General features: G+C 35.5%; 2 protein-coding genes across 5 annotated transcripts in view; one reads left to right on the top strand and one right to left on the bottom strand.

The window, feature by feature from the left end:
- On the bottom strand, positions 1 to 19,919 carry LOC139131981 (transmembrane protein 33-like). Its single transcript, XM_070698329.1, has 8 exons — positions 19,779 to 19,919; positions 17,549 to 17,737; positions 17,155 to 17,249; positions 14,789 to 14,976; positions 5,091 to 5,158; positions 4,591 to 4,724; positions 3,027 to 3,110; positions 1 to 1,536 (listed from the first exon to the last, which is right to left on the bottom strand). The coding sequence occupies exons 2-8, from the start codon at positions 17,705 to 17,707 to the stop codon at positions 1,395 to 1,397; spliced, it is 870 nt and encodes a 289-aa protein (XP_070554430.1). The 5' UTR covers positions 17,708 to 17,737; positions 19,779 to 19,919; the 3' UTR covers positions 1 to 1,394.
- The window catches only part of LOC139131980 (methionine adenosyltransferase 2 subunit beta-like), a 35,554-nt gene continuing 28,053 nt past the window's right edge, over positions 19,897 to 27,397 (top strand). For 2 of the 4 annotated variants that reach the window (XM_070698327.1, XM_070698324.1), the window contains exon 1: positions 19,897 to 20,026. The gene's annotated coding sequence lies outside the window, so the exon portion shown is untranslated. Of the gene's footprint in view, positions 20,031 to 21,890; positions 21,909 to 27,397 lie in introns of those variants that run through there. The other 2 variants (XM_070698325.1, XM_070698326.1) reach the window with 2 other exon arrangements.

The following is a 27,397-nucleotide window of genomic DNA, read 5'->3' as shown; positions in this document are numbered from 1 at the left end:
TTTGGAACAAATGGACCACATATTTATTTGTTAATCATACATGTATCTGCTGAACCCTGATATAAATAAAATAAGCTGTTATATTGTGAAACTGATCCACAGTTAAAGGTTACAAAATAATCAAATAGAAAATTTTCTTTACCAATTTGTTATTTATACAATTACTTTAACACTGTCAAAACAGCAAAGTCAAGAAGGATGCCTGAAATCTTCACATTCTATTCTGTCTTACTTAGTTTTTGATTTCTTCATTGAAATGTCCAGAGAGGTTATTGCAAGTCAAGCCTTACATTGAACTTACCAACTGACAGATGAAAACTGTACATTAAACGTGACATGTTCAAATTGAATATCTGATACAAATTTGAATTGGTATCGTTGTTTAATCTACATAAACATATACTCTAAGAAATGCATCTACAGACACTAACGATGCCACAAGAACCTTGCTGATAAACCATCAAATGCATCTACAGACACTAACAATGCTACAAGCACCTTGCAGATAAACCATCAAATGTAGGTCTTGATTTGAACAAATAGAGATAACTGGAATATAAAATGACCCTGGATATTCTCCATGAAGGATGTTAATTGTTTTATTGTAGTTGTCAAAAGTATACTGGCAACACAATGATCACCTACAAGCGGACATTTTTGCCAAACACTGAGGAGAAATCTATGTAACATTGTAACCTAGATATTTAGGAATTTCACTCTACAGAATCTGTTGTTTAAAGAGAATTACTTCTTATCACAGTCCCTCTATCACGGAGACTATGTTCTTATCCAAGAACTTCGGTTTGCTATGTCTCTATTGTGACACACAAACAAATGGCAAGCAATGATTTGAACATGAACACTTTATTTGTGAATGCACTGTACAATACCAAATGAATCTGGTCAGATTTGACTTAGAATTATTCTTAAGTGACGAACTTTATTATCCTTTTGCTGCCCTTGACTAATATCTCCAATCACAAACTGCTTTCATATCATGGACAAAATACAAAATGTATTACATCATAATTTAGAGCTGATATCTGAAGAGTGGATGATTGGAGTGATTTCATACATAATGTTTATCACTAGATGACAGTTACTAAGCAGTGTTTGAATGCCACACAGAATTGATAGATTCAACTCACAGTCTGGAATAAGGTTTCAAACTGACATCATCATCACAAAATTCTGATTTTTTTCCGATCATTTATGACTCATGGATAACAAAACTTATAGAATCTCACACATAAAAAACACAACAGCTGTTTTGTCCCAAATACTTACAATTGTGTTTGAAATAGGCTAAACTACAGTGATAAATTGAAATATTTTGAGAGGAAAGAAGTGCCATGGCAAAATTTGTGGATATTCTAAATTTGTGCCAGCGATCCTCAGCTCTGACTGGGTTGTGTTGGTGGTGCCAACTTTTCAAGGAAAGCAATCCCTCTTGTAATGAAACTTCTGAGAAAGCCAGGACAATTGGCTTGTCTGCTGTAGTTTTCACTTACAACTCTCATTTCATAAAACATAACTCTGAAATTGAAAAAAAAATTAATGAATTGTTTGTAAACCATCAGTAAGGCGTGGTTTACACGGATCAAACTAGCATCACAGGCACTCTGTAGATTTCATACTACGCAGACTCTCTGTAGATTTCATACTACACAGACACTCTGTAGATTTCATACTGCACAGACACTCTGTAGCTGTCATACTGCACAGACACTCTGTAGCTGTCATACAGCAAGAAACACTCTGTAGCTCTCATACTGCACAGACACTCTGTAGATTTCATACTACACAGACACTCTGTAGATTTCATACTGCACAGACACTCTGTAGATTTCATACTGCACAGACACTCTGTAGATTTCATACTGCACAGACACTCTGTAGATTTCATACTGCACAGACACTCTGTAGCTGTCATACTGCACAGACACTCTGTAGATTTAATACTACACAGACACTCTGTAGATTTCATACTACACAGACACTCTGTAGATTTCATACTGCACAGACACTCTGTAGCTGTCATACTGCACAGACACTCTGTAGATTTCATACTGCACAGACACTCTGTAGATTTCATACTACACAGACACTCTGTAGATTTCATACTGCACAGACCTCTGTAGATTTCATACTGCACAGACACTCTGTAGATTTCATACTGCACAGACACTCTGTAGATTTCATACTGCACAGACACTCTGTAGATTTCATACTGCACAGACACTCTGTAGATTTCATACTGCACAGACACTCTGTAGATTTCATACTGCACAGGACACTCTGTAGATTTCATACTACACAGACACTCTGTAGATTTCATACTACACAGACACTCTGTAGATTCATACTGCACAGATACTCTGTAGATTTCATACTGCACAGACACTCTGTAGATTTCATACTAGCACAGAACTCTGTAGATTTCATACTGCACAGACACTCTGTAAATTTCATACTGCACAGACACTCTGTAGATTTCATACTGCACAGACACTCTGTAGATTTCATACTGCACAGACACTCTGTAGATTTCATACTGCACAGACACTCTGTAGATTTCATACTGCACAGACACTCTGTAGATTTCATACTGCACAGACACTCTGTAGCTGTCATACAGCAAGAAACACTCAGTATCCCTCCTACTGCACAGACACACTGTAGATCTCATACAGACACTTTGTAGCTGTCATACTACACAGACACGCTGTAGCTGTCATACCACACAGCCCCCGCACAGACACTCTGTAGCTCTCATATTACTGCTGTTAACTGCTGCAAAACCAAACAGAATGCATTTGTATGTTAGTGTTATTTATTGCCAAACTTAGAACATGTTTGTTCTTGTATAACTTTCTGAAAAAATTAGTTCAGAAATGTTCAAATAATGTTGAACGAATATAAGAACAGACAGAAATTGATTCTGTAAGTCATCGGGCAGGTAGACCAGTCAGTCTGTATCAGTGGTTTACAGATAAAACTGACAAACATTTCAAACGTACACATACCTGCAATACGGATTTCGTCTTGACGAGTAACGCAGAGATAAAAATCGGTAATATACAAAGGGTAGGAGTAATGAACATTTACCACTGAAAAGCAAATGGACATTAAGATTTAATTAAATTGATGCTTTACATATTCATGATCAAGTTGCACATCATTACAAAATTTATCTGTAATAATACTTAAATACTGTGTTTTATATTTTGTAGGAATAGTCATGCATATTTGATATTTTATGGTAACAGCCAATATGTGAGCACAGCAAATGAAATAAAAAGGACACCCGTCAGTCACACAGTATGTTTTAGGTCACATCACCCTTTCCAGGGGGGTTGATGGGGAGGTGGTGGGGGGTTGGGGGGTTGGTGGGTAGGTAGAGATGTCCATCTTGTAATCCATCAAGTAACAGAATTTACATAATTTTAAACAACAGCATGCTGTGAGTGATTTTGATAAGTTAAAAGTTTACATTCATGCAACAATAATTTTTCCCCAGCATTGAGAGTAACCTGCCTCTTGAAAGCAATGTTTTTGTGTTTTGTACTTGTGTATATTTTGTGTTGGTATTTTTTTTAGGTTTATCCATGTATTGAGACTTTTAAAGCAATGTTTTTGTGTTTTGTACTTGTGTATATTTTGTGTTAGTATTTTTTTAGGTTTATCCATGTATTGAGACTTTTAAAGCAATGTTTTTGAGTTTTGTACTTGTGTATATTTTGTGTTGGTATTTTTTTTAGGTTTATCCATGTAGTTGTGTATATTTTGTGTGTCTGTATTTTTTTAGGTTTATTTTTTTAGGTTTATCCATGTACTTAGACTTTTAAAGCAGCCTGTACATGGGACTAGTGTTCCCTATGTTACCCGAAATAAATCAAATAAAATTTCAGCCATAAATGGCACATTCCTTTACATTGTTACTTGTCATAAAATACCTTTCTAACAAACTGTTCTAACATATTTTGCTGAATTGTTTTCAAGACTACTTTGTAAAAAATTTCAGGTAAACACAATTACATCAAATTATTGATTAAAACTTTTCATCAGTATGATTCTGAATGTTTTGCAGTAGTGGGTCAGGTCATTGAAAAATCCAAACAGTAATAATAATATGAAAACTTTCTGTGAAACCAATAGTTACCAAGCAACCCTTTACTGTAGCATCTCTGGTGAAATGCTGCGTGCGAGAATCTGTAATTACAACATTTAACTTCAGTACACATATCAAAAATATAAATACTGATTACATTTGGGTTGAAGATTGAAAATTTAACCCAATTCCTGCCAGACAGTATCACTTCCCTATCTGCCAAGTCAGTAAAAAGCAGTATTGAGCCAAAACCATATGTATTTTCACCCACTTGGCTTGGTCTGTTATAGCATCTTTAGTCCATAAAAATCAAGTATACAGTATTTATGGTTTCAACGGCCTTCAAATGTTCAATATAAATGTTCAAATACATCATATGGAATATGTTTGGCTTCACTAAATTTTAACCATCTTGACCTGATGGTGAAATATGAACTTGACAGGAAAAGGGTTAATGATAAAACACCTTGATCACTTACATAAATATCATGACAATCAAGCATGGCATTATGATGATCTCATTGAGGGCGATAAATCTGAATAGCTGTTGTTGATTGGTCGTTAACTTGTCAATCAAACGTCGTAAAAATTGTAGTGATGTTTCACCATGCAACTGTAACGAAATATACACATTATTTCAACTTAGAATAGTTTCTGTCACTGAATCATCACTACATTCACTTTGAAAAGTCACAAATATTCAAATAAATTCCTAGCCTTGGAGTAAAACTGTGTCAACATCTGCATTACAAGAATCTGCTTGTTATTGTTAAAAAATCCTAATAAAATGCTTTGTACAATTTGGCAAACTATGTCACAATAAACTTAGTAAAAAGACACCCTCAGACCAAAAACTGAAATCTTTGTGATTCCACTGATATTGGATAATCAAATACACTACTCTGGTTACTGAAAGTTTACATCTATCAGTGTTTTTGAAATTGAACTTGACACAAACTGAGTAAAACAAATTACTTACATTGAGAAGTAGCTTTGTATAGCCACACGCATGAAGCAGTGCATACAACAATACTGGGGTTAATACCACTGAAAACTTAAGTCAAGGAAAAAAGCAAATACCTGGAGTTCTAAGAAGAAAAATCATCTACAGGTAATTACAGGCAGTAGAAATGATGATATAAAGACTATGAGTAAAGACCTATCGATTATCATTGACTTAAATTGTATTAACACTGAGATTACGAAAGATAACAATGATTTGAACATTTAAGCACTGCTAAACATTCTTTAAATTGGTTCTCTTGGGGGAAACAAGAGTTTCCAAAAGTACACAATGTAAGCTTTACATGTAGACATCAAAACTCGGGAACACATAATAGGCTACACTGTAATCAAAGCATGTACATTGAAAATGAGCTATTTTGTTTGTAAACATAAGTTGATATTTGTCAATATTAATTTAAATCTTTCTGTGCAATATGTTTGTCATTCTACCAACAGGGTACATGGCTGTTGTAACTCTCCAGTTTGGAAAATATACAACATTGAGTTTGTAGCAAATGATGTTCAAATCTGTTACCAAAAAGACTAGTACTGTTGTAGGCATCACACAAAAATTTACTGTAGTCTGAGTTCCATGATTGCTTTCTTTCTCTTCCTTTTTCTCCTCAATTTACCGAGAAATTAAAAACATTTAGTGGAGATCAGCAGAGGACACACAATGTAATTTTTGTAGCATACTTAACATGGTTCTTTAGAACTACCAAAATTAATGGCATTGGCTGACTTTAACAAAACAATGCAACTGTGGCTGACCATCTTGCAATTTCTGAACACAAATCTAAAATTGGAGTTCATCCATTATTGAGAGGATGAATTCATTTTGATGAAGACATGAGGGTGACTAAGGTCTGCCTATATAGCTCTATTGTGAAGTCTTGCATGTACATGGACAGACAAAAGTGAAGTCTAGCGTGTACATGGACAGACAAAAGCAAGCCCTGCCCTGCTACTTACCAACTTACAATTCAATTTCATGCTTCATAAAATTTAGAAAATGCTATATTATTTTCATCAGTTTGATAGAAAAAAATATGCTCCAAAGGATTTCAAAAACCAATCGTATCGCTGGTGAAATACAATAAATGAGGATTTCAAAAACCAATCGTATCGCTGGTGAAATACAATATATGAGACTTTCCTTTGTGTTGGATATCATACATACACCATATTGCCATTTACATAGACATTTCATTCCTTTTCTCTGCCTGTAATTCATTTGAATGCATCTCAGTGGGTATAATTCTTCCATTGATTATTTGATCATCCAGTACTGTGTACTGCTAAATAACAAACTGGGAAAATAAAAGCACTTATGAAAATTCACAAACTTAAGGGGTATTTTAATGCTAAGTACCAGCCACCTGTTCATGTAAATCAGTTTTTACATTTGGAGATGCTCAACAAACTTTTCAGTTCGTAAAAAATATCAATGGATTTATCACACTGTGAAATTTGGGTTCTGTATTGACCTGAAATTGCTTAGATCTCTTTTCTTTGAAAATTTCTTCAACGAAACACACAGTATTTTAAAATACTGATTGTATTAAGTGATAAAATTCAACATGGTATGGTATATGCAGCAAAACACACAAAGACAAATGTTTACAAATGTTAGTGAACACATGAAACACTCTGATGCAACCACATTGCTCTCATCTGAATGCTTTTCACTAGTTCTTGGCAAAGAGTATTACAACATATGGCCTGTTTCCACCAATACTCTAGTCACTTTTGTAGATTGTTGTAACAGGTCAAAGGTCATCTACAATGGGTTTCAACTCCTCTGGTCTTACAAATATTTAACCTGACAGCATTAAAAACAAAGCATGTACAATTATACAAACTGGTTCTAAGTTCAACAGGATTTAACTGAACAAAGGCTACGCTATTGCTAGCTTGGATTGTGAAACTTGAAAAGGTCAGTCACATGACTAATGACATTTGCAAAGTGATTAATTCATTCTTTAATTATGAACATAATTACTTGAATTAAAGCCATTTGAAGCTTCTGATGGCTTTTCTTAATACCTGTAATGTGGCATTAAATGTCAGTCATAAACTTCATGTGTATTCGGCTTAAAATGACACATAAATGTACATCTATCATTCATATGGCAGCTTGCAGAAACAATTTGCTTTTTTGCAGTCTTATGGAGATTTTCCTGGGGCTACTTTCAAAAGATGACATATCCATTTGGTGCAGTTAAAATGCAATCATTTTTTAAGTTATGAAGTAAAATAAGCTTTCAATACATAAACCTTGAAAATGACATAAACTGCCCGTTAATATAAAACCCCTGTCAATAGTTGGGAAACGATGTCTTCTGACTGATGAATGGATAGCTGAAACTTCATCTTTCTTTACACCCTCCCATCCATTCCTCTCTTTGTACAACCTACCACCCTTCCCCTCTTTGTGCACCCTTCCGTCTCTGTTTCATTTTGAATTAATAATAATCCTAGTTGGGTCGTTACACCATGAAACTGAGGTGGAAAGGTTTTTACAATAACATTTGGAATGATCTGATCTTTGGTAGTGAAATTTTAATTTATCCACAATAGTACTCCGTTGTTAGTTTAGGTTTTGAGAAACGTTAAGTAAGCTGTCATTCCAGATGATTTTAATCTTTGATTCAAATGTTCTTATGGAAAATATTCAAACATATGTCTCCAAATGGGTCATTTTATTGGATATCTATCAAGCCTTCCTGATCTTCTATACCAATCTTTGCACAATATGGAGGCTTTAATATGTTTGCCAGCCAATACCATACATATCACTCCAAGTTCTTTGTGTCCCTTCCTAAAAAATAAAATGACATTCTATTTCTTGTTAGGATTAGTGATCAGCACTCCAATTCAGAGACACTGACCCTCTTTATAAATGAATATGACTTTATGTCAGGTCATCTGTTTTTCTGTAGTCATACTCATCACATGCTGATGATATGGAATAAGTCGCTACAGAAAATAGCATGAATTTTTGATGATTTCTCTGTAAAGATTAGGGTACCTTCACTGCTTAAAGTAATTACTGTGGCGTTGTGGTGAAAACAAAATTATCCCACCGAGTTTCCAGGCCAAAATTTAATCTCACAGCTGCATCTTACTTTGTCTTTATAACTTCATTGTACAGATGACATTGTAAACTGAATTACAACACTCAACACAAGGAGAACATGAAAGCAATACACAAAGTATAAAATGTCATCATTTCACTGGTACACTGTTTGTCTTTAGTGTCATATAACATGTTATAATTAAACAAGAAGTGAGAGGATCAGGCCCATTATTTTCATTGTAATTACTTTTAATGTCAACTAGCTGAGAACAAACCCACAGAAGACATATTTTTTTGACTTTCTTGATTACAATAGTACTTTTAATTTCTCAGTTCATTAGAAAATGACAGTGTAATTTTTCTTTTAACCTGAAAGCATCAAACTTTCATTTATCATTAATAAATTATGTTATCCACTCACGCAGAAAATTGTTGATAATTAATGGGGTTTCATATACAACAATATCAAGACTTCTTTGTTTTTCTTTTCTGATTCCTCTACAGCTCATCTATAAACACTCACATCAACCATATCATAGCGACAATCTTACCAACTGTTGAATTTTACAATCTATGCAAATAGTTCAAAATTAATATTGATATATTGATAATTTATAAATTTGAAGCATACAACAGAGGCGCAGTGTCTTGGCTTTGTGGTAAATTTGATCATGACAAATTTAATTGACAAAGCACCTACTGAAAGGTTGTTTTGACATTTATAGAAGGAAAATTGTATAAAAGGAAATATAAAAGTAAAAGGAAAATTTTGCCAGCTTGGAATGAAGTTAGTCAGGGTATATGTAAATTGTAGCTCTTTGCACAAAATGGACAGCAAAGAACAAAGAAGGCCACACAGAAACCTAATTAAGTAGTGAAATACCGTATTTTTCTTCGTAATAATGTGAAGGACAACAACGTTCAACAAGGACAGCACAAGATAAGATATAGAGCAGTATTATCATCCTATTCTGTACGAAATATTGTCCTTCATCATATTCTCCACTACTAACATTGTTCTTTGCCCTATTTTGCAGTGAAAATACTGTCCTTCATTGCATTGTGCAGTGAAAATGCTGGCCTGCAACCCATTTTGTATGGATTACACAGTCCATCACGCTACTCTTGAGTGGTTACACTGTTCTTCACTCAATTCTGGACTGAAAATACTGTTCTTATCCTTTCTGTATTCAGAAATGCCATCCTTTGTAGTCCTTCACTGTCTTTCATTTTAGTCTGACCCCAAAATGGCCACCTCGCGGCCATATTGGATTAGATGACATATAAATCGATGTGTATATGCAAGTTTGAGACAAATTGGTCGGGTCATGTCAGATGTACAGACACACAGACACACAGAACCCAATCCGTAAGACCCTTTTCTGGACTCTGTAAAAAGGTCACCTCTTAGGTTTGTTATCAATTGGTTCGGTATGGTATGCACACTGTACATTTACTTTTTCATACATCTGGCATATCTTTATTTGCTTAACTGCACTAGTGCACACAGTTTTGCCTATTTGAGCTGCCATGCATGCATGCATGTCCATATTATTGTTTATGCCTAATTATGGTAATGGATAAAAATATCATTTAAATTAATAATATTTTAATATTATTTAAATGGTTAAAGATATGTATCACCATACAAGCTACCTAACCTAGCTGTCAATGTAGCACCCCTGTTAGTCCTTATAAAACAACAACAGAATCACAGCATATAACCAAATATTAAATCTAAACAAAACTGACATGGCTAGAGAAAATTGAGTTTTTCTATGACACAGATTAGTCAATTGGTGTGTTGTCCCATTATATGAGAGGAATGCGCTACGTCCAGATAAGCATTCTCATATGTAATCTTTGAAGTAAATTGAGAAAATAATTCTAAAGAATTTCAATGGGCAAATTTTATTCTAATGTTATCATAACATAATAAGGGAATCCCAAGAAACTGCAAATTGAATGTCAAAGCTCTAAGACCAGTGGTATTTAGAAAGCTGTGTTTTAACTAACAACGCAATGTTTCAGCCAGCCTGCGGCATTGTGACCTTTGGCGCAATCGATTTTGTTCTGTCCCTATAGAATAATCTTTGCGGGTCACCGTGACGCAATCTTTGTAGGCCATAATTTAGTGGCTATTGAATGTTTAGATAGTGCCTTCTCAACAGAAAACTACAGCTAAAGCACACAAGAGAAATTAGCTAAACAAACTTTCATTTGAGGCTGTTCGCTCCGCTAGTTTACTCTTGCGTGTGGGCGATTTTTGGTGAGTTTTTTCCTCTCGAGCCGTTGAGTATAATATTCAACATATTGATATTTTTTGCCTCGTGAGGCACCATGTGCACCGGAGAAAGTGATTTTCCTCTCATCTTTTTCACTAAAGCGCGCGTACTGAGATCACATGACAGTGCAAAAATGACCGCCCATAGCCTAGCCTGTAGCATTGAAAGCACAGCCACTTGTGGTTCAATACACGGCAAATGCCATCAAAATACATGGCAGACAAGATAGATAGGCCTATCTACCTAATGCCTACAGCGGCCTTTGCAAAATTTGGTCCGACGCAAATCGCCTGTGTGGACACGTTACGTTGGCCCTGGTCCCAGTTGACGCCCTCACATGTTCATTTTGAGTAACGCATTGGCGTGTAGAATATGGCGGTTCGTGGGACTAACTGGAGCTGGAGCACGGAGGAGATGTAAAATGATGAGTGGTAGTCATATTTGCCCTTCTTGTGCATGAAAACCGCCGGAAAATCATGAACAGTAGAAACAGCGTGCCAGTATTCAAATCCGCCATCTTGAACCTTGACAGGTCAGAGGTCACAAAGGACGGCAAATTTACGTCGGCCCAAATTCTGGTACCGGCAAGTGCGGACACGACCAAATCTGTTCCCAAAAGGAGGATTATATTGCGTCGGCCCAAATTTCAGTTGGGTTGCCAATGTGAACAAGGCTTAGAGCCTTGTTCACATTGGCAACCCAACTGAAATTTGGAATTCAGCTTGACTGTCAGTTTTAAATTAAATTTTATTATAAGTCATAGCAAAAGGAAATCGTCGACAATAATTGCAGTAAGCATATCCATTTTCAAATCATCACATTTGAGAACTACAATTTTGCATGCTAACTTAACATCAAAGTAACAATTGAAAAGTAGGAGAACTATTAAAATTGTCCATTCGGCCTATTTCAAACTGCTATAACTTATACAAGAAATGATGTGATTCCAAATGGTTTTAATATTTTTGCAGATTCCAATTTATAATGATGTGGAAGTGAACATCACATTTCTTGATGATATCAAATATCAAATGAATATATTTCTCGGCTAAAATGTTATCATAATCATTAAAACAATGATTATTCTCAAACAGTGGGTAATTTAAATGAACATATATCATTTTGTCTTGTTTTACAGGAATTGTGTTTGGCCCAACCCTTTTTTGTCTCAAGAAAAATACTTATGCTCAAGATGCTATTGAGCCTGCTTGATCACAACTGTGACACAACACCAGTGCTTTAAACGCCAAATTAATTGCATCTACACTGCCACTATGCTACTAAATGCTTTCTTCTGCCCGGAAAATTTTTATTGTGTGTCTACACCACCAGGAATGACCAAATTTGATTGCTATAGGATAAATGGAAGAGGATTTTCCAAAAATTGACAAAAAAAGACTAAAAAAATCCTAGAATATAAAAATTGAAGATTTCATCAAATTTTGGACAATCATCAATCAGGTTATCCTAGAAACCATCATCCACCCGCACGGGTCATTAGCTAGACAGGAGTCTTCCACTAACATGTATACCAAATATCGAAGTTGTCTGACTGGCAGTTTGGAAGAAGTTTCTTTGCTAAACACGGCTACTATAGCACTAAAAATAAACACTGGTGTATTTCATCACAATATGTGTAAATCTGATTAAAGACATCCCTGGCAACCTGTATACCAAATATAACAATAATTGCAATAGTGGACTGGCAGTTCTCAAATGGAAAAAGTTGACGGATGGCGAGGGATGACAGACGACTATAGACAACCATCAAATTGATAAGTTCTGTGTTGATGATAGTGGAGCTAAAAATGAACAATTCTGACTCTACTTCAGCTCAAGGAACAAACATGCAAAACATCAAAGTGATCACATGAGTGGTTCGGAGGCAAAGTTGAAAATAGAAATTTCAACCAAAATCCTTAAAAAGAGACTCTAAAATGATCCAATCAAAAAAATGAAAACATCATCTGCAGATAGTTACAAAATTGACCATCACACCAAGCTTGAGACAAAGTTGCTATGGAATGTATTTTTGAGATATCTCTGTCTACAGGTAACAGTACACAGCATACAAAGGTCATACCATTAGTCTGTTGGACGTTCACCCCCCCCCCCCCCTCCCCCCGAGATGACAAACAAGTAGTAAATGTAAATTTAGGATTCTTTTAGACAATGACTCTCAACAAAATTGTAAAATATCATATTTCTGGCCAGCCAACATACAAAATAACATCTATCTGGTCAACTAACATTTATCTAGCCAGTAAACATGCAGAATAATATCTCTCTGGTCAACTAACATGTAAAATAACATTTACCTGGCCAGCAAACACACAAAATAATATCTGTCTGGTCAACTAACATTTATCTAGTCAGTAAACATGCAAAATAATATCTGTCCGGTCAACTAACATGTAACATAACATTTATCTAGCCAGCAAACATGCAAAATAATATCTGTCTGGTCAACTAACATGTAACATAACATTTATCTAGCCAGCAAACATGCAAAATAATATCTGTCCTGTCAACTAACATGTAACATAACATTTATCTAGCCAGCAAACATGCAAAATAATATCTGTCTGGTCAACTAACATGTAACATAACATTTATCTAGCCAGCAAACATGCAAAATAATATCTGTCTGGTCAACTAACATGTAACATAACATTTATCTAGCCAGCAAACATGCAAAATAATATCTGTCTGGTCAACTAACATGTAACATAACATTTATCTAGCCAGCAAACATGCAAAATAATATCTGTCTGGTCAACTAACATGTAAAATAACATTAATCTAGCCAGTAAACATGCAACATAATATCTGTCTGGTCAACTAACATTTATCTAGCCAGTAAACACACAAAATAATATCTGTTGGTCAACTAACATTTATCTAGCCAGTAAACACACAAAATAATATCTGTCTGGTCAACTAACATTTATCTAGCCAGTAAACACACAAAATAATATCTGTCTGGTCAACTAACATTTATCTAGCCAGTAAACACACAAAATAATATCTGTCTTGTCAACTAACATTTATCTAGCCAGTAAACACACAAAATAATATCTGTCTGGTCGACTAAGGTGTAAAATAACATTTATCTAGCCAGTAAACATGTAAAATAATATCTGTCTGGTCAACTTACATTTATCTAGCCAGTAAACACACAAAATAATATCTGTCTGGTCAACAGGCAAACTACTATGGTCTGGTCAACTTATATGCAAAATAACATCTACTAGTAATATATCCATACACAATTTTAAGAAACATCAAAGTTTATATCAATATGTAATCTACAAACTAATCAATTTTTCTCTTCAGTTTTTAATAAGCTGATGAAAAGTTCTTTGCTTGAGTGGTAATGAAATGGCATGCTTTAATTTTTGATACCATTCAACTCTTTATTTCTAGGAATATCATAAATAGAGCATGTCCACCCGATGTTAATAATACCCTGTATATACAAATGACAATATGATTGCATTTTAATTATCATCTCATTCAACATTCATTCTCTGTTATTTGCACTTTTACTGTTTTTGATGAATTTTCAATTTACAAGCGATGGCACATGTTTGCAGGTTTGTTTCTTCAACGAGGTTTTGACTTGACTTGCTGGAAACAGAAATGACAATGCAAATGCAGCGACAGCAGAATGAGTTTACACAAAGTCACTGTCAGTGGAAAGCAAAAAGATTGGTTCAACAAAATTAAAATGGTCGGGAATATTATTATGAAACTTAAGGCTTATTTTATTGTAAAACACAGCTTTCCATAAAGCCATGGAGAAATGACATTATCTGAGTGGGGTTTCAAAAGACAAATTCTTTTATATATGTTCTGTTAGAATTTAGTTTAGTGGTTTATGCATGAACAGTGGCAAGAATTGACAACAGCTAAACTATACAATTGCACTATTTAAGTAAACAGTCTAAAATTGTTTACTTCTGCAAATTCACGTGGAAAACTTCAAAGTTCAATGCAAAATCATGGCAAGAAAAGGAATGTTCATTCTTTCTGGGGTCCATGATATCATTTGGCAGAACATCTGGGATGGCAGTGTGTCAGAATTGTACTACTTTATAGATTTACAATTTGTAATGAAGCATATTTCCAGGAAGAGAGTTCTTCTTACACTGTCTTTTATACAAGGGAACGACAATTCACATTTTGTACTTGTGCACCTACCCTTGATAAGCTTCTGTCACAATGAATTCCTGGATTGAATGGAGCAAGTCAATTTTCATAATTGAAAACAAACACACACAGTATTAAGTGATATCAAAAGGATACGTGTGATGGGGTAACTGTTGATAAACAAAAGAGAATAGAGAATATAATGACAGCTGTCTTCCAGCAACATCCTTCCAAAGAATTCCCTGTTCAATTGAAATCGTGGTAATCTTTGATGTAATCGTAGTGCACTCGTTAATCCATTACAGATTAACGCACGTTGATATGCACTGCTGGTGAATGACGGCCTGAAACAACAAATATTAAGTATGATTACATATCTGTGAAATAATTTCACTGTTTGCCACTGAAGGTATAATCCTTTTTGAAACTGAGTTTTCAACTCTTGCTCAACTTTCTGAAGGAAACTTTCACTTATTCTCCTTCATAATCAAGAATAAAAATTAGAGATTATCATGCAAATTTTGGTACTAGAGAAACAAATTCCTTAAAATATATTGACTATTTTAAATTTAAAATGGGTGCTACACAGTGTTAACTCAAGGAGAAATTTCATTTCAGTAATACTTCATGTACCCTATAGGCTTCTGAATGAGTAAACACAAGCAGCAAAACAGCAAAGTATTGTAATCAAATACTTTCACAGCTTCCCCTTTTGTGATGTAGTTGTGACCATAAAAATAATACAATATAATGAAGAAGATTTTGTGAAGTAGCTGGTGTGCAAACAACATTGTAATAAAAAACTTTTAAGTCGTAACAAGTTTATTCTTAGCACCAGTTATTGTATTATACCTTTTAACGTACCATGCAGACAGCTGTGTAATAGCTACATTTTCCGCATCAGTGCCTCTAGAATTAATCTCAGGAAACACTCTCCAATTTTAAGATGTTTAAATACTATCAATGGAATTTTAAAAGATCATCCAAATATTGATTTATTTAGTTCTACTTCCACCTTTCGGCATGCGCTGCAGGGTGCACGTTTTTATTAGATTGTTTGTTTTTAACTTTGTGTTAGTTATGATTGTGATGTCATTTTCTATTTCTTTGCGTATAGTTTTCCTTTTTTATATGTTAAGTTTAATATATTTCCAAGGTGCCTGTAAATGGGCTTCATGCCCATTGGTCTACATAAATAAATAAATTGTTTTCTGGAATTCACTTCAACTCTACTCTGAACTCTTGGTTCTCTTTGTTGTAAACAACTTTTACTTTACAGTCGATGACTACAGAATATTTGCAAGAGTCTTTTGGATTGCAATTTAATGCTTCTAATCATGTATTTTATTTGAATCAGTAATGATTGCTATTTATAGAGACTTTATTTGAATTTAAATAATGCAAAATAATATGACATCTAATTGGTTGAATGTTCCTAAAAGTATACAATTCTATTGCCATGATACTGCATATGCAGACAGGGAATATTTATACAATCTAGGAACATACACGCCAGATGTTCAGGTAAGTTTCAATTACAAAGGAGTAAAACTATAATAAAGTTCATCTGTAAATATGAAATCATGTCCTGTGTTAAAATCATAGCATAGGATCATAGTGGTATTTCCTTCTATTTTTTCATGCTTCCTTGTACATACGTTGGAATACACTGTACTTACATGTAATATTGCTTATGTATTACAATAATTCTCAATACTGAGCAAAAAGAATATTAAATTTATAATTATCAAAAGATGTTGTTAACTACAACTGACACTCTGCTACCGCTGCTAATACTGATACAAGTACCAATAATGTTTATTTACATTTACAATAATAATCCATTGGGCTTGTAACATCAAATTAGGTAAAATACTAGGCATAAATTGTTTTTAGTTGACCAAGAAATGTGTATATATTGTATTGACTTACCAAGATATGGGTAAATATTATATTGACTTACCCAAAAATGGGTACATATATCCATTTAATATATCCGAAATGGGTATATATTATATATTATTGCCTCAATACATGGGTTTATGTGCCCAAGAGCAGGTGACAATTTGCCCGACGCCAGGAGGGCAAATTGTCTCCTGCTGCAAGGGCACATAAACCCATGTATTCAGGCAGTATATTTTTATTACATGCCTCTTCAAAGCTAACGCTATATGACATTTTATAGTTACATGCAGGGCATTTTAAAACAATTAGAGAGTTTAACGAAAGTCAAAATAGCAGTGCGCGCATGGATATTTTACATCTAGCATTAAGCGTCTACTTTGACATCGAAAATGTTGAAGGGCTTCACTGGACCGGGTAACCATGGGAACCGGTCAGTACATCGTTCACCGGCCCGCTACCCCCCCCCCCCCCCCCCCCCCCCCCGGATGTGTCCTATTCAAATCAATGCACGATTTTGCACTCACATCGAGGCATGTAATAAGGTACTGACTTACCCAAAAATGGGTACATATATCCATTTAATATATCCGAAATGGGTATATATAGTACTGACTTACCCAAAAATGGGTATAATGAAGAATATGCAGCACATGACAGTGAACATTCTAGACAGCCATAGAGCAGTATCAATCTTGTGGGCAGTGATATGGTCCTGTAAGTGTAAACATAGAAAGACAATGTGAAATGAAAATGTTTCATTTTATGTAAATGTTTTAATTTCCTTGTCTTTCTGTATACGAGACTGGTTACACTATGAAGAAATATGGATACAATCATAATCACAAAGAATACAACAATTAAAAAAACAACATCAGTTAACAGAAAAATTTCTATGAGGTTCAATGCAGGGACAAAGTTTTATGCTTGTAATTATAAAATAGGCATTTCACTACAGACTCTAAAAGCTCTGGTTTCTCCTGTGAGTATCTGACCAAAAAAAACCAAACTCACACAGACTGCTTGAGTTCCATGTCTTTGAGATGTTGAAGATGAACCGCTTGGTCCCCCTGTAGTACTTGTATCATTAGATCTGTCACTTCCAGAAGTTCCTTCACTACTCGCACCACCACCAGTTGGTTCATCTTCTGTCATTTCTTCAATGATCGGCATTTTTTTTCTTTTCACCCTAACTTGCTCAATCTTAAAAAGTTTCACAACAAATGTATCATTTCTAAACATCAAAAATACCCTTGCACACACATTATCACTATTTAGAATCAGAGGAAAGACACATAAATCAGGTTGCATTCAGAAGTGATGTTGATGTTAAGGCATGAGCAAGAATATGATTTACCCATGAGAAATTACCCTGTATTGGCATCTTGAGAGGATCTGACAAAGTGATAATACCATCCTTGCAACTGTTACTTATCCACCTTATTTGTCAGAGGTGCTTGTATTAGTTAAATATTGTAAGTATTGACACTCAATTGTCATTACTTTTGACTGGTAAAACTGCTTTGTTAGCTTATCAGGACAAGTTTACTGAGATTTCACTTTATATTTCTTTTCAAAAGATAAAATATATTCTTTAGTCTTTGCAAACTGCATGTGCAATCAAAATGAAGTGATCATATTTGAAACATGGATCTCATTTATCAACGGTGAAAATTATCAGTTGATGTGCAAAAACAACTTATTTACAGGTAAAGTGATGTTATCAAAAGGATGTAACTTCTATGTTAATATTGTTATCAGTTGATTATCATTTGAATTATTGAATTATTGCCAGTGTCATTTTACAACTCATAAAAACGTAAACATAATGTGTAGCAAACTCTGTAACTTCCTATAAATTAATAGACTGCCAATCACATAAACTATTAAATGTTATTCCTTCATTGAGATGTTTAGTCTTCCCTCTCCTCTAAACAAAGCCTCTTTTATTGTGAAATTTAAGATATCTTTGTCCAAAACTAATGGTATTTCTGCTTTATAAGCTATTTATAGACAATCATTTCACAACAAAAGTATTCTTTTGTTCAAGTGCTCTAATACTTTTATGCTGGCACAAAATGGGCGCAATAAGACACTCATTTTCTTCTCAAAAAAAATAGGGAACACTAGGAAGATATTAAATATTGCGGTAATGGCATTTTAACCGTAAAAAGAATAATTTTGCAACATACTGATTATTCTTTGACATTTTGTTATGTTAAGTCAGCTCTTTGCATATGCTTTGATCCATCAATCCTTTGTTTTATTTAATTCTCATTTGGTTTTTCTTTGTAGGCTATATATATATCAATCGATCCTTACGATCATCACCATTTCGATGTAACTGTAGATGAACAAACTGCTATCTTTCATGTAAAAGTATTATAATTGAAAGTAGTTCATGCTTCAAATTAATCCTTCTTTGACATCATAATTGGAGAAACATTACACAATGTAATTTCTTACATTCTGGTCATGAAGAGCAACATGTTTTGATAAACATGTATTCTAAACCATGTTTATTAGATATTTGAGACGACTTCTATTTATACGCTACTTGTTCTAATGTTTGGTAGAACAATGTCCAACAGAGTTTATAGGCTACTGTATTGTTTCGCATTTTAAAGAAAAAATTACCCTTTTCGATTAAATTATCGATTAGCATTACAACTTGTAGCTATTACGAGGGCGCTCTTCAAAATGGCGATGACCTCAAATTCAAACTCTCCCGTTCATATTATTAATCATGTTCTGAAAGTCTTCCATGGTATTAAGTTCTCGAATCCTCTAAGTAGCACAAGGACAATAGTGTGTTATAGTGCTACCTTGATCAATTGGTTTCAACGTGCTGAAATTGCTCACATTTGTGAAAAACGTACATGAATCAAACACACACATACATGTACATGATGTGTGACAAAGCGAAACTACGAGGAAACATGAATATTTGAAAACACAAAGTCTCGGGACTATTCCGACACGTATTGTCGATTTATAGCATCTACATCCTAATAAACGCTTGGTATGACATTGAGCACATCAAAGGGAATGTCTACGCATGTGTTTAAACGAATCCATGATACCACAAAACAGCAACTGTCGTTGAATCACTGAAATTTACTTCACTCTTCAGCTTAGTGCTAGAGCTACTTTTAATTGTAGATATGAATAATGGAGCGGTATCGTAAAAATACTGAACATTCTACGAAAGCGCTATGGTCTGAGTATAGAATTTACTTCTTACCTCCCCTTATATGGACAAATTTAATTATAAAATTCGTCGCCGGCGAAGATACACTCGCGATCGCACGCGAAAACTTTGTAGTGCGCATGTGATGTACGAGTTTCAGGTCAATTGGTGTCAGAAGTCAAAGGTGACACAACGAGCAGCTGGCCGGCACAGCTACGTGGCCAAAGGTGCAGACGTGAACATAAAACGCCCGCAAGTTTGCTGTTGTCTATGTCGTCTGTGGCATTGTGAGTGAATACAAAGTAGGTAAAGTGAAGGGAAAATTTTCTGTGACAACGTAGAGATAGGATGGAATGTGTTTGAGACATTGATGATCTCGCTTCTATCTAGTAGTACCTCACTGTCCTTTTATGCTCTACCAACAACATCAATATTCCTGGGAAAGTTGTGAGCTGCGCCGAACTGCAGCAAGACGTTGATAATTTGGGCGCGTAGTGTAGTCGTAATACTACCACTTCTACAAGCCCGTCGTGCCTACAATTCAAGGGGGCAATGAAGCTCTTCGTGTAAAAAAGTGTTCGCAAGTGCAAGTGGTTCGTGGCACTGGCAGGAGGGCATTTATTTCATTCTATCGGTGGGCGGGAAATATCACAGGGGGCTCGTCCACCTTGTTTTATTTTGTGTGTGTTTGTGTTTGTTTATTTGTTATTTTTAATAGAATAACAGCGAAAAGCTCTTTTGTTTATATTTGTCAATAAAGAGTGGTTTATTTGTTTATTTATTTGTTTGTTTGTTTGTATGTATTTCCGATGGTTAGGGTTAGGGTTAGGCTTAAGTTGGTGATAGGGTTAGGGTTAGGGTTTGGGCTAGGTTAGTCACTCCCTCTATATTACCAGTCTGGTAATATAGAGGGAGTGACTAACCTAGCCCAAACCCTAACCCCAACCCTAACTTAAGCCTAACCCTAACCCTAACCATCTGAAATACATACAAACAAATAGATAAATAAATATATAAATAAACCACTCTTTATTGACAAATACAAACAAAAGAGCTTTTCGCTGTTATTTTATTAAAAATAACAAATAAACAAACACAAACACACAAACAAACACATACGCAAATAAAACAAGGTGGACGAGCCCCCCGTGGAAAGATGTCGTCTATTTTACATGTGTTGACAGCAACTTTTTTGTGTTTTATTTTCACAGTGGGCAACTTTAAATTTCAGATGTAATATTGTAAAGCGATTTTTTTCGTGATGCGATGTCTTCTTGCCAACAGAGGAACAGCCCTTTATCAACTTGTGCGTTAGAGAAAACTGCCCTAATAAAACTACGTTGCAAGTCAAAGTTAATACTGTGAACGAAATTTTTCAGTCCGTCGTAAAAATAACAAAAAGGTCCTAACAAACCTGGAGGATAGCACACTTTAGACTAGTTGGAAGGACAAAAACCATGTGTTGCTGAGAGGGGCAGTGGGGAACTTTTGCATAGGAAATGGGTAGTGGAGTTCTTTTGGTCGGGGACAGGGGAGTTTTTTAGTAAGGGAGGGTAGAGGGGAAAATTGAGATGGGAGGGAAAGCTTTTACAATCGTGATTGGAGGGCAGTTGCGAACAGCTTTTGAGAAATCACTGAAGACTGTAGTTTTTAAAATAATGATGGAAGACAGAAACAAAGTCTATCTTTAGATGAAATGACAGAAATTCATGTGACAACTTCCAGTTTGATAATGATTTATAAAAATAATATGGCAGCATCAAGCACTAAATTATTCTCTGTACAATTTCCTCTGTATCTGATTCCCTTCATTTCCGTAATAATCAAATGAAAATCTATTTTAAAATACAATTAATCAAAAAATACATTTTTGTATCGGATTTCCACTGTTTGTGTAATTCAGTCCAGTATTAATGTATTCCTTCAATTAGATTCAGTTGTATAGCAATCCAATCATCATCGTACCCGGGAACCACTCGTCAGTACGGCACGGTGTGTACCTGATGTCTTTATGAGCCGTCAATTTAATATTTGAGGGGGCCGCCTTGATAGCTGTGTGCAGGAACTTCAGTGGATTGCTTGTCTCTGATGGGGATATTTTTATTGTCTTGCCTCAGGGGGTGGTGCATTTTGCAAATTTCACGACTAAGTTCCAAAACCCAAGCATAACCCTGAGGTGTGAAGGTAGGCATAATTTTACACTGACTGCTGCATTATCAAAGGTTGGAAACAATTTGTTCATAATGCAAATTAACCTGCTTTTGAATACAATATTGAAAACAAGCCTGACATTTAAAATGTCGTCCCAGTACTGAACTATCAATTTTATTGCTTGAATTTCACACTTGCTATTTTGCATCTAAATTGAAAGAGTACAGCTGCTACAGTTGGAGATGTTTACTGTCATGGTTTGGTTGATTGGTTACAAGTGTTCTTAGTCAGGTTGTTCAATGCTACTAGCTGTAGCTAGGTAGCCTTAAAGTTGATGCTAGCTAGTTAGTCTTTGAGTTATTATATATAATGCTAGCTAGGTAGTCTTAAAGTCGATGCTAGCTAGGCAGTCTGTGAGGTGATGCTAGCTTGGTAGTCTATTAGGTGATGCTACCGTAGGTAGGCAGTCTATGATGCTAGGTAGGTAGTCTTTTGAGTTGATGCTAGCTAGGTAGTCTTTGAGTTGATGCTAGCTAGGTAGTCTTTGAGTTGATGCTAGCTAGGTAGTCTTTGAGTTGATGCTATTTAGGTAGTCTTTGAGATGATGCTAGCTAGGTAGTCTTGAGTTGATGCTAGCTAGGTAGTCTTGAGTTGATGCTAGCTAGGTAGTCTTGAGTTGATGCTAGCTAGGTAGTCTTGAGTTGATGCTAGCTAGGTAGTCTTTGAGTTGATGCTAGCTAGGTAGTCTTTGAGTTGATGCTATTTAGGTAGTCTTTGAGTTGATGCTATTAATGTAGTCTTTGAGTTGATGCTAGCTAGGTAGTCTTTGAGTTGATGCTAGCTAGGTAGTCTTGAGTTGATGCTAGCTAGGTAGTCTTGAGTTGATGCTAGCTAGGTAGTCTTTGAGTTGATGCTAGCTAGGTAACCTTTGAGTTGATGCTAACTAGGTAGTCTTTGAGTTGCTGCTAGCTAGGTAGTCTTTGAGTTGATGCTAGCTAGGTAGTCTTTGAGTTGATGCTAGCTAGGTAGTCTTTGAGTTGATGCTAGCTAGGTAGTCTTTGAGTTGATGCTAGCTAGGTAGTCTTGAGTTGCTGCTAGCTAGGTAACCTTTGAGTTGATGCTAACTATGTTGTCTTTGAGTTGATGCTATTTAGGTCGTCTGTGAGTTGGTGCTTGCTAGGTCGTTGATGAGTTGATGGTTGATACGTAGCTTTTGAGATGCTGATTGGGCAATCTTTAAATTGGTGCCAATGAAGCAGTTTTTGAAGTAATGCCAACCAGACAGTCAGCAGGGTGATGAGGTAATGCCTGCTAGGCAGTCTTTTGATATGACCGAGTTAGACTCTTCATTCATGCCAGCTTTGCAGTCTGGGGTGATGCCAGCTAGGCAGTCTTTGAGGCAATGCTAGCTAGGCAGTCTATCAGGTGATGCTAGCTACCAGTCTATTAGGTGATGCTAGCTAGGCAGTCTATGAGATGATGCTAGCTAGCAGTCTATTAGGTGATTCTAGCTGGGCAGTCTGTGAGGTGATGCCAGGTAGGCAATCTGTTGGGTGATGCTAGCTTGGTAGTCTATCAGGTGATGCGAGCTTGGTAGTCTATGAGGTGATGCTAGCTAGGCAGTCTATGAGGTGATGTTAGCTAGGCAGTCTATGAGGTGATGCGAGCGAGGCAGTCTATTAGGTGATGCTAGATAGGCAATCTGTTGGGTGATGCTAACTAGGCAGTCTGTGAAGTGTTGCTAGCCATGCAGTCTGATAAATAGTGCTTGCTAGGCAGTCTGTGAGGTGATGCTAGCTAGGCAGTCTATATAGTATTAGGTGATGCTAGCTAGGCAGTCTATATAGTATTAGGTGATGCTAGCTAGGCAGTCTATATAGTATAAGGTGATGCTAGCAAGCCTGTTTATGAGATGCTGCTGAGTTTGATAGTTTTAATAATGACTTATTGTATAAACTAAATACATTATGTAACTTTCCTTCTTGAATTTCAAATGTCAAATCAACCTTAAAATTATTCCTGGTCCATATTTGGTTTGATTATTATTTTGATAATTTTCAAGAACCCCAGTTCAGTTTGTCATGAACTGTCATTTGAACCATGTAATGGTTTCATTTTAATGTTTATTTTTCTCATAATTCTAAATGAAGGCAAGTAGGATTAGCTTTGAAGACAATTCAGATTTTTGCGAAAGGTTGCCATTTTCAATCATCTGTATCTTGATCAACACTATTTTATTTTCATCTACCCTTGAACTGATCATTATTATTTTTGTGTCAGTTTGTTGAAATATTGCTATTATCAAAAATTGTCAGGAAGAAAGTTCTTTGACCTGTAAGCATGCGCAATACCTCCAAGCGGGTGTCTTCAGTGTAAAGCAATGTTGAGCTAAAATATAACTTGATTAAGTCAGACTTCGTCTGATACTGTATAATATCATCAAATAGAAAGTAAATGGTTACATTTGATAACATGTGACGGCTTCATCCATCATGTTTGAAATTGGACAAATCTATCACTGTGATGAAAAAAAAAGACAATCTACATGCAAAACAGAGTAATCAGACAGTAACAGAAATTAATAAGAGAGTCAAATTTGTTACAATTTAAGTGACAGCCATGGCATATACATTTCTCTTTAAGAACATTTTCTGACCTCAAATTAACAGAGTTGCAAAGTGATGATGGAAAGTTGAGCCAATTATTTTCATACTCTTTCTCCATGTGGAATTACAATGAAGTCATGACATAAGAGCTGTATGTATGTTTGTCCTCTGGGCTGTAAAAGATGTACACATTTATCACTCAGTATCCAATTTTCCCAAGAAATTATCTTGTCAGGAGAATCCCTCACAGCAAGCCCATGCATGCTATATTGTAACCTTTACTGTCTTAGTTCACTATGTAGGGAGGTTAAAGTTTAACACAAAACTTCTGTCATGACTTGACTAAAGCAAATGCTGTGATGACTACAGTGAATCCTGACTTGACTGAAGTTCATCCTGTCATGATATCAAGTGAGTGAATACTGACTGCAGTGAACATTGTCATGACTTGAATGCAGTGAGTATTGTCATGACTTGACTGCAGTGAATACTGTCATGACTTGACTGCAGTGAACACTGTCATGACTTGACTGCAGTGAATACTGTCATGACTTGACTGCAGTGAGTACTGTCATGACTTGACTGCAGTGAATACTGTCATGACTTGACTGCAGTGAACACTGTCATGACTTGACTGCAGTGAGTACTGTCATGACTTGACTGCAGTGAATACTGTCATGACTTGACTGCAGTGAACACTGTCATGACTTGACTGCAGTGAATACTGTCATGACTTGACTGCAGTGAATACTGTCATGACTTGACTGCAGTGAACACTGTCATGACTTGACTGCAGTGAATACTGTCATGACTTGACTGCAGTGAATACTGTCATGACTTGACGGCATTGAACACTGTCATGACTTGACTGCAGTGAACATTGTCATGACTTGACTGCAGTGAATACTGTCATGACTTGACTGCAGTGAACACTGTCATGACTTGACTGCAGTGAACACTGTCATGACTTGACTGCAGTGAATACTGTCATGACTTGACTGCAGTGAATACTGTCATGACTTGAATGCAGTGAATACTGTCATGACTGCAGTGAATACTGTCATGACTTGAATGCAGTGAATACTGTCATGACTTGACTGCAGTGAATACTGTCATGACTTGAATGCAGTGAATACTGTCATGACTGCAGTGAATACTGTCATGACTTGACTGCAGTGAATACTGTCATGACTTGACTGCAGTGAATACTGTCATGACTTGACTGCAGTGAATACTGTCATGACTTGACTGCAGTGAACACTGTCATGACTTGACTGCAGTGAATACTGTCATGACTTGACTGCAGTGAACACTGTCATGACTTGACTGCAGTGAGTATTGTCATGACTTGACTGCAGTGAACATTGTCATGACTTGACTGCAGTGAATACTGTCATGACTTGACTGCAGTGAATACTGTCATGACTTGACTGCAGTGAGAACTGTTGTGGCTTGATTACAGTGAATACTGTCATGAGGATGAAACATGAGTTTATCTTGTTTTGTGGGTACACTCACTTCTTATAACCTTTGAACTCACGTCATGTGTTTATCATCTGACATCCATTTACCTCCCTGTATTTATCATAAGTGTTGTCATTGTCAAGCCTTTGTATATTATATCATGGACCTTCAAGGGTCTATGATTATATCTCCATTTTGACAAGCAGGCAAGAGCTTATTCATGATCAATGTACACTCATCTACTCATCTGGTTGGTTGTAACTTTTTTGTCTTTTATTGAGTTGGTGATGTTGACACAACTCTCATTTATATGGTACAATATTGTGATCTTAAGTGGTGTATTCCATAATGGTGGCAATATACAACACTTTGAAACCAACTCACAGCTTTTGTTTCAGGGATGTAGAAAATTTTGGTTACACATGGCAAAAATAAAAAGATAAAAATATAGATGATTACAAATAGTGTGTGAGCGCACATAGTTTGTTCAAAATGTCTTGATTTTTCACTGAAACTAAATTTTCACAGCCTCAGCCTGCAAATTTTAGCTATTACAGCAGGTTGTTTTTGCTTGCTGCCGGGTATTTGCCACATCACTGTGTTTAACAGAGTAGATTTATCAGCATTGATTATGTGTAGCTTTCCTGATAGAAAAAGATTACATCAGATGCTCTGAGTTGGTTTCAAAGTGTTGCCATCAAAACAATTATTAGTTACTGAATTTCAACACCACCTAAGACCAAAGTATAATGGTACATATATATACACGTGCACACACACACACACACACACACATATCTATATCTATCTACACACACACACACACACACACACATCTATATCTATCTACACACACACACACACACACAACACACACACACACACACACACACACACACACACAACACACACATATATATATATATATATATATATATATATATATATATATATATATATATATATATATATATTATATATATATAATACAAATGTATGTAGTATCAAAGTATACAGATGTCTTTGTGGTCAATTACAGTGCTCGATGCTAAAAACAAAGCATTATAAATAATAACACAAATTACTTCAAGTAAAAAGTAATTATATCTGTTACATAAGTTTCATGCATTTAGCAATCATCAGACATTTGACATTGTAATAGTCAATGTTTCATATTTATCTGTATGGCTTAGATACAAAGTATCGTATTTATCCATATACATGTATGTACATCTATTTATGAAGTTTCAGTCGGCTTACAGCTTACAGCTTGCATCTGTTATTGATAGATTTGCTTTTATTACCTGATAGTCCTAAATTATTTCAGCATACGCTGTATGTGGGCTTTCCATTAGTATACTTTTTATAATGCAGGTGTTATTCTGATACCTATATAAGTAATGTTTAATAGTGGTGCTTTGGATCTTCACAGTAAATATGAAAGCCAATACT

Source organism: Ptychodera flava, chromosome 4, assembly GCF_041260155.1.
Source record: "Ptychodera flava strain L36383 chromosome 4, AS_Pfla_20210202, whole genome shotgun sequence".
Classification (NCBI taxonomy): Eukaryota; Metazoa; Hemichordata; class Enteropneusta; family Ptychoderidae; genus Ptychodera; species Ptychodera flava.
The sequence above is the reverse complement of the archived record's forward strand: the minus strand, read 5'-3'. Positions and strand labels throughout refer to the sequence as shown.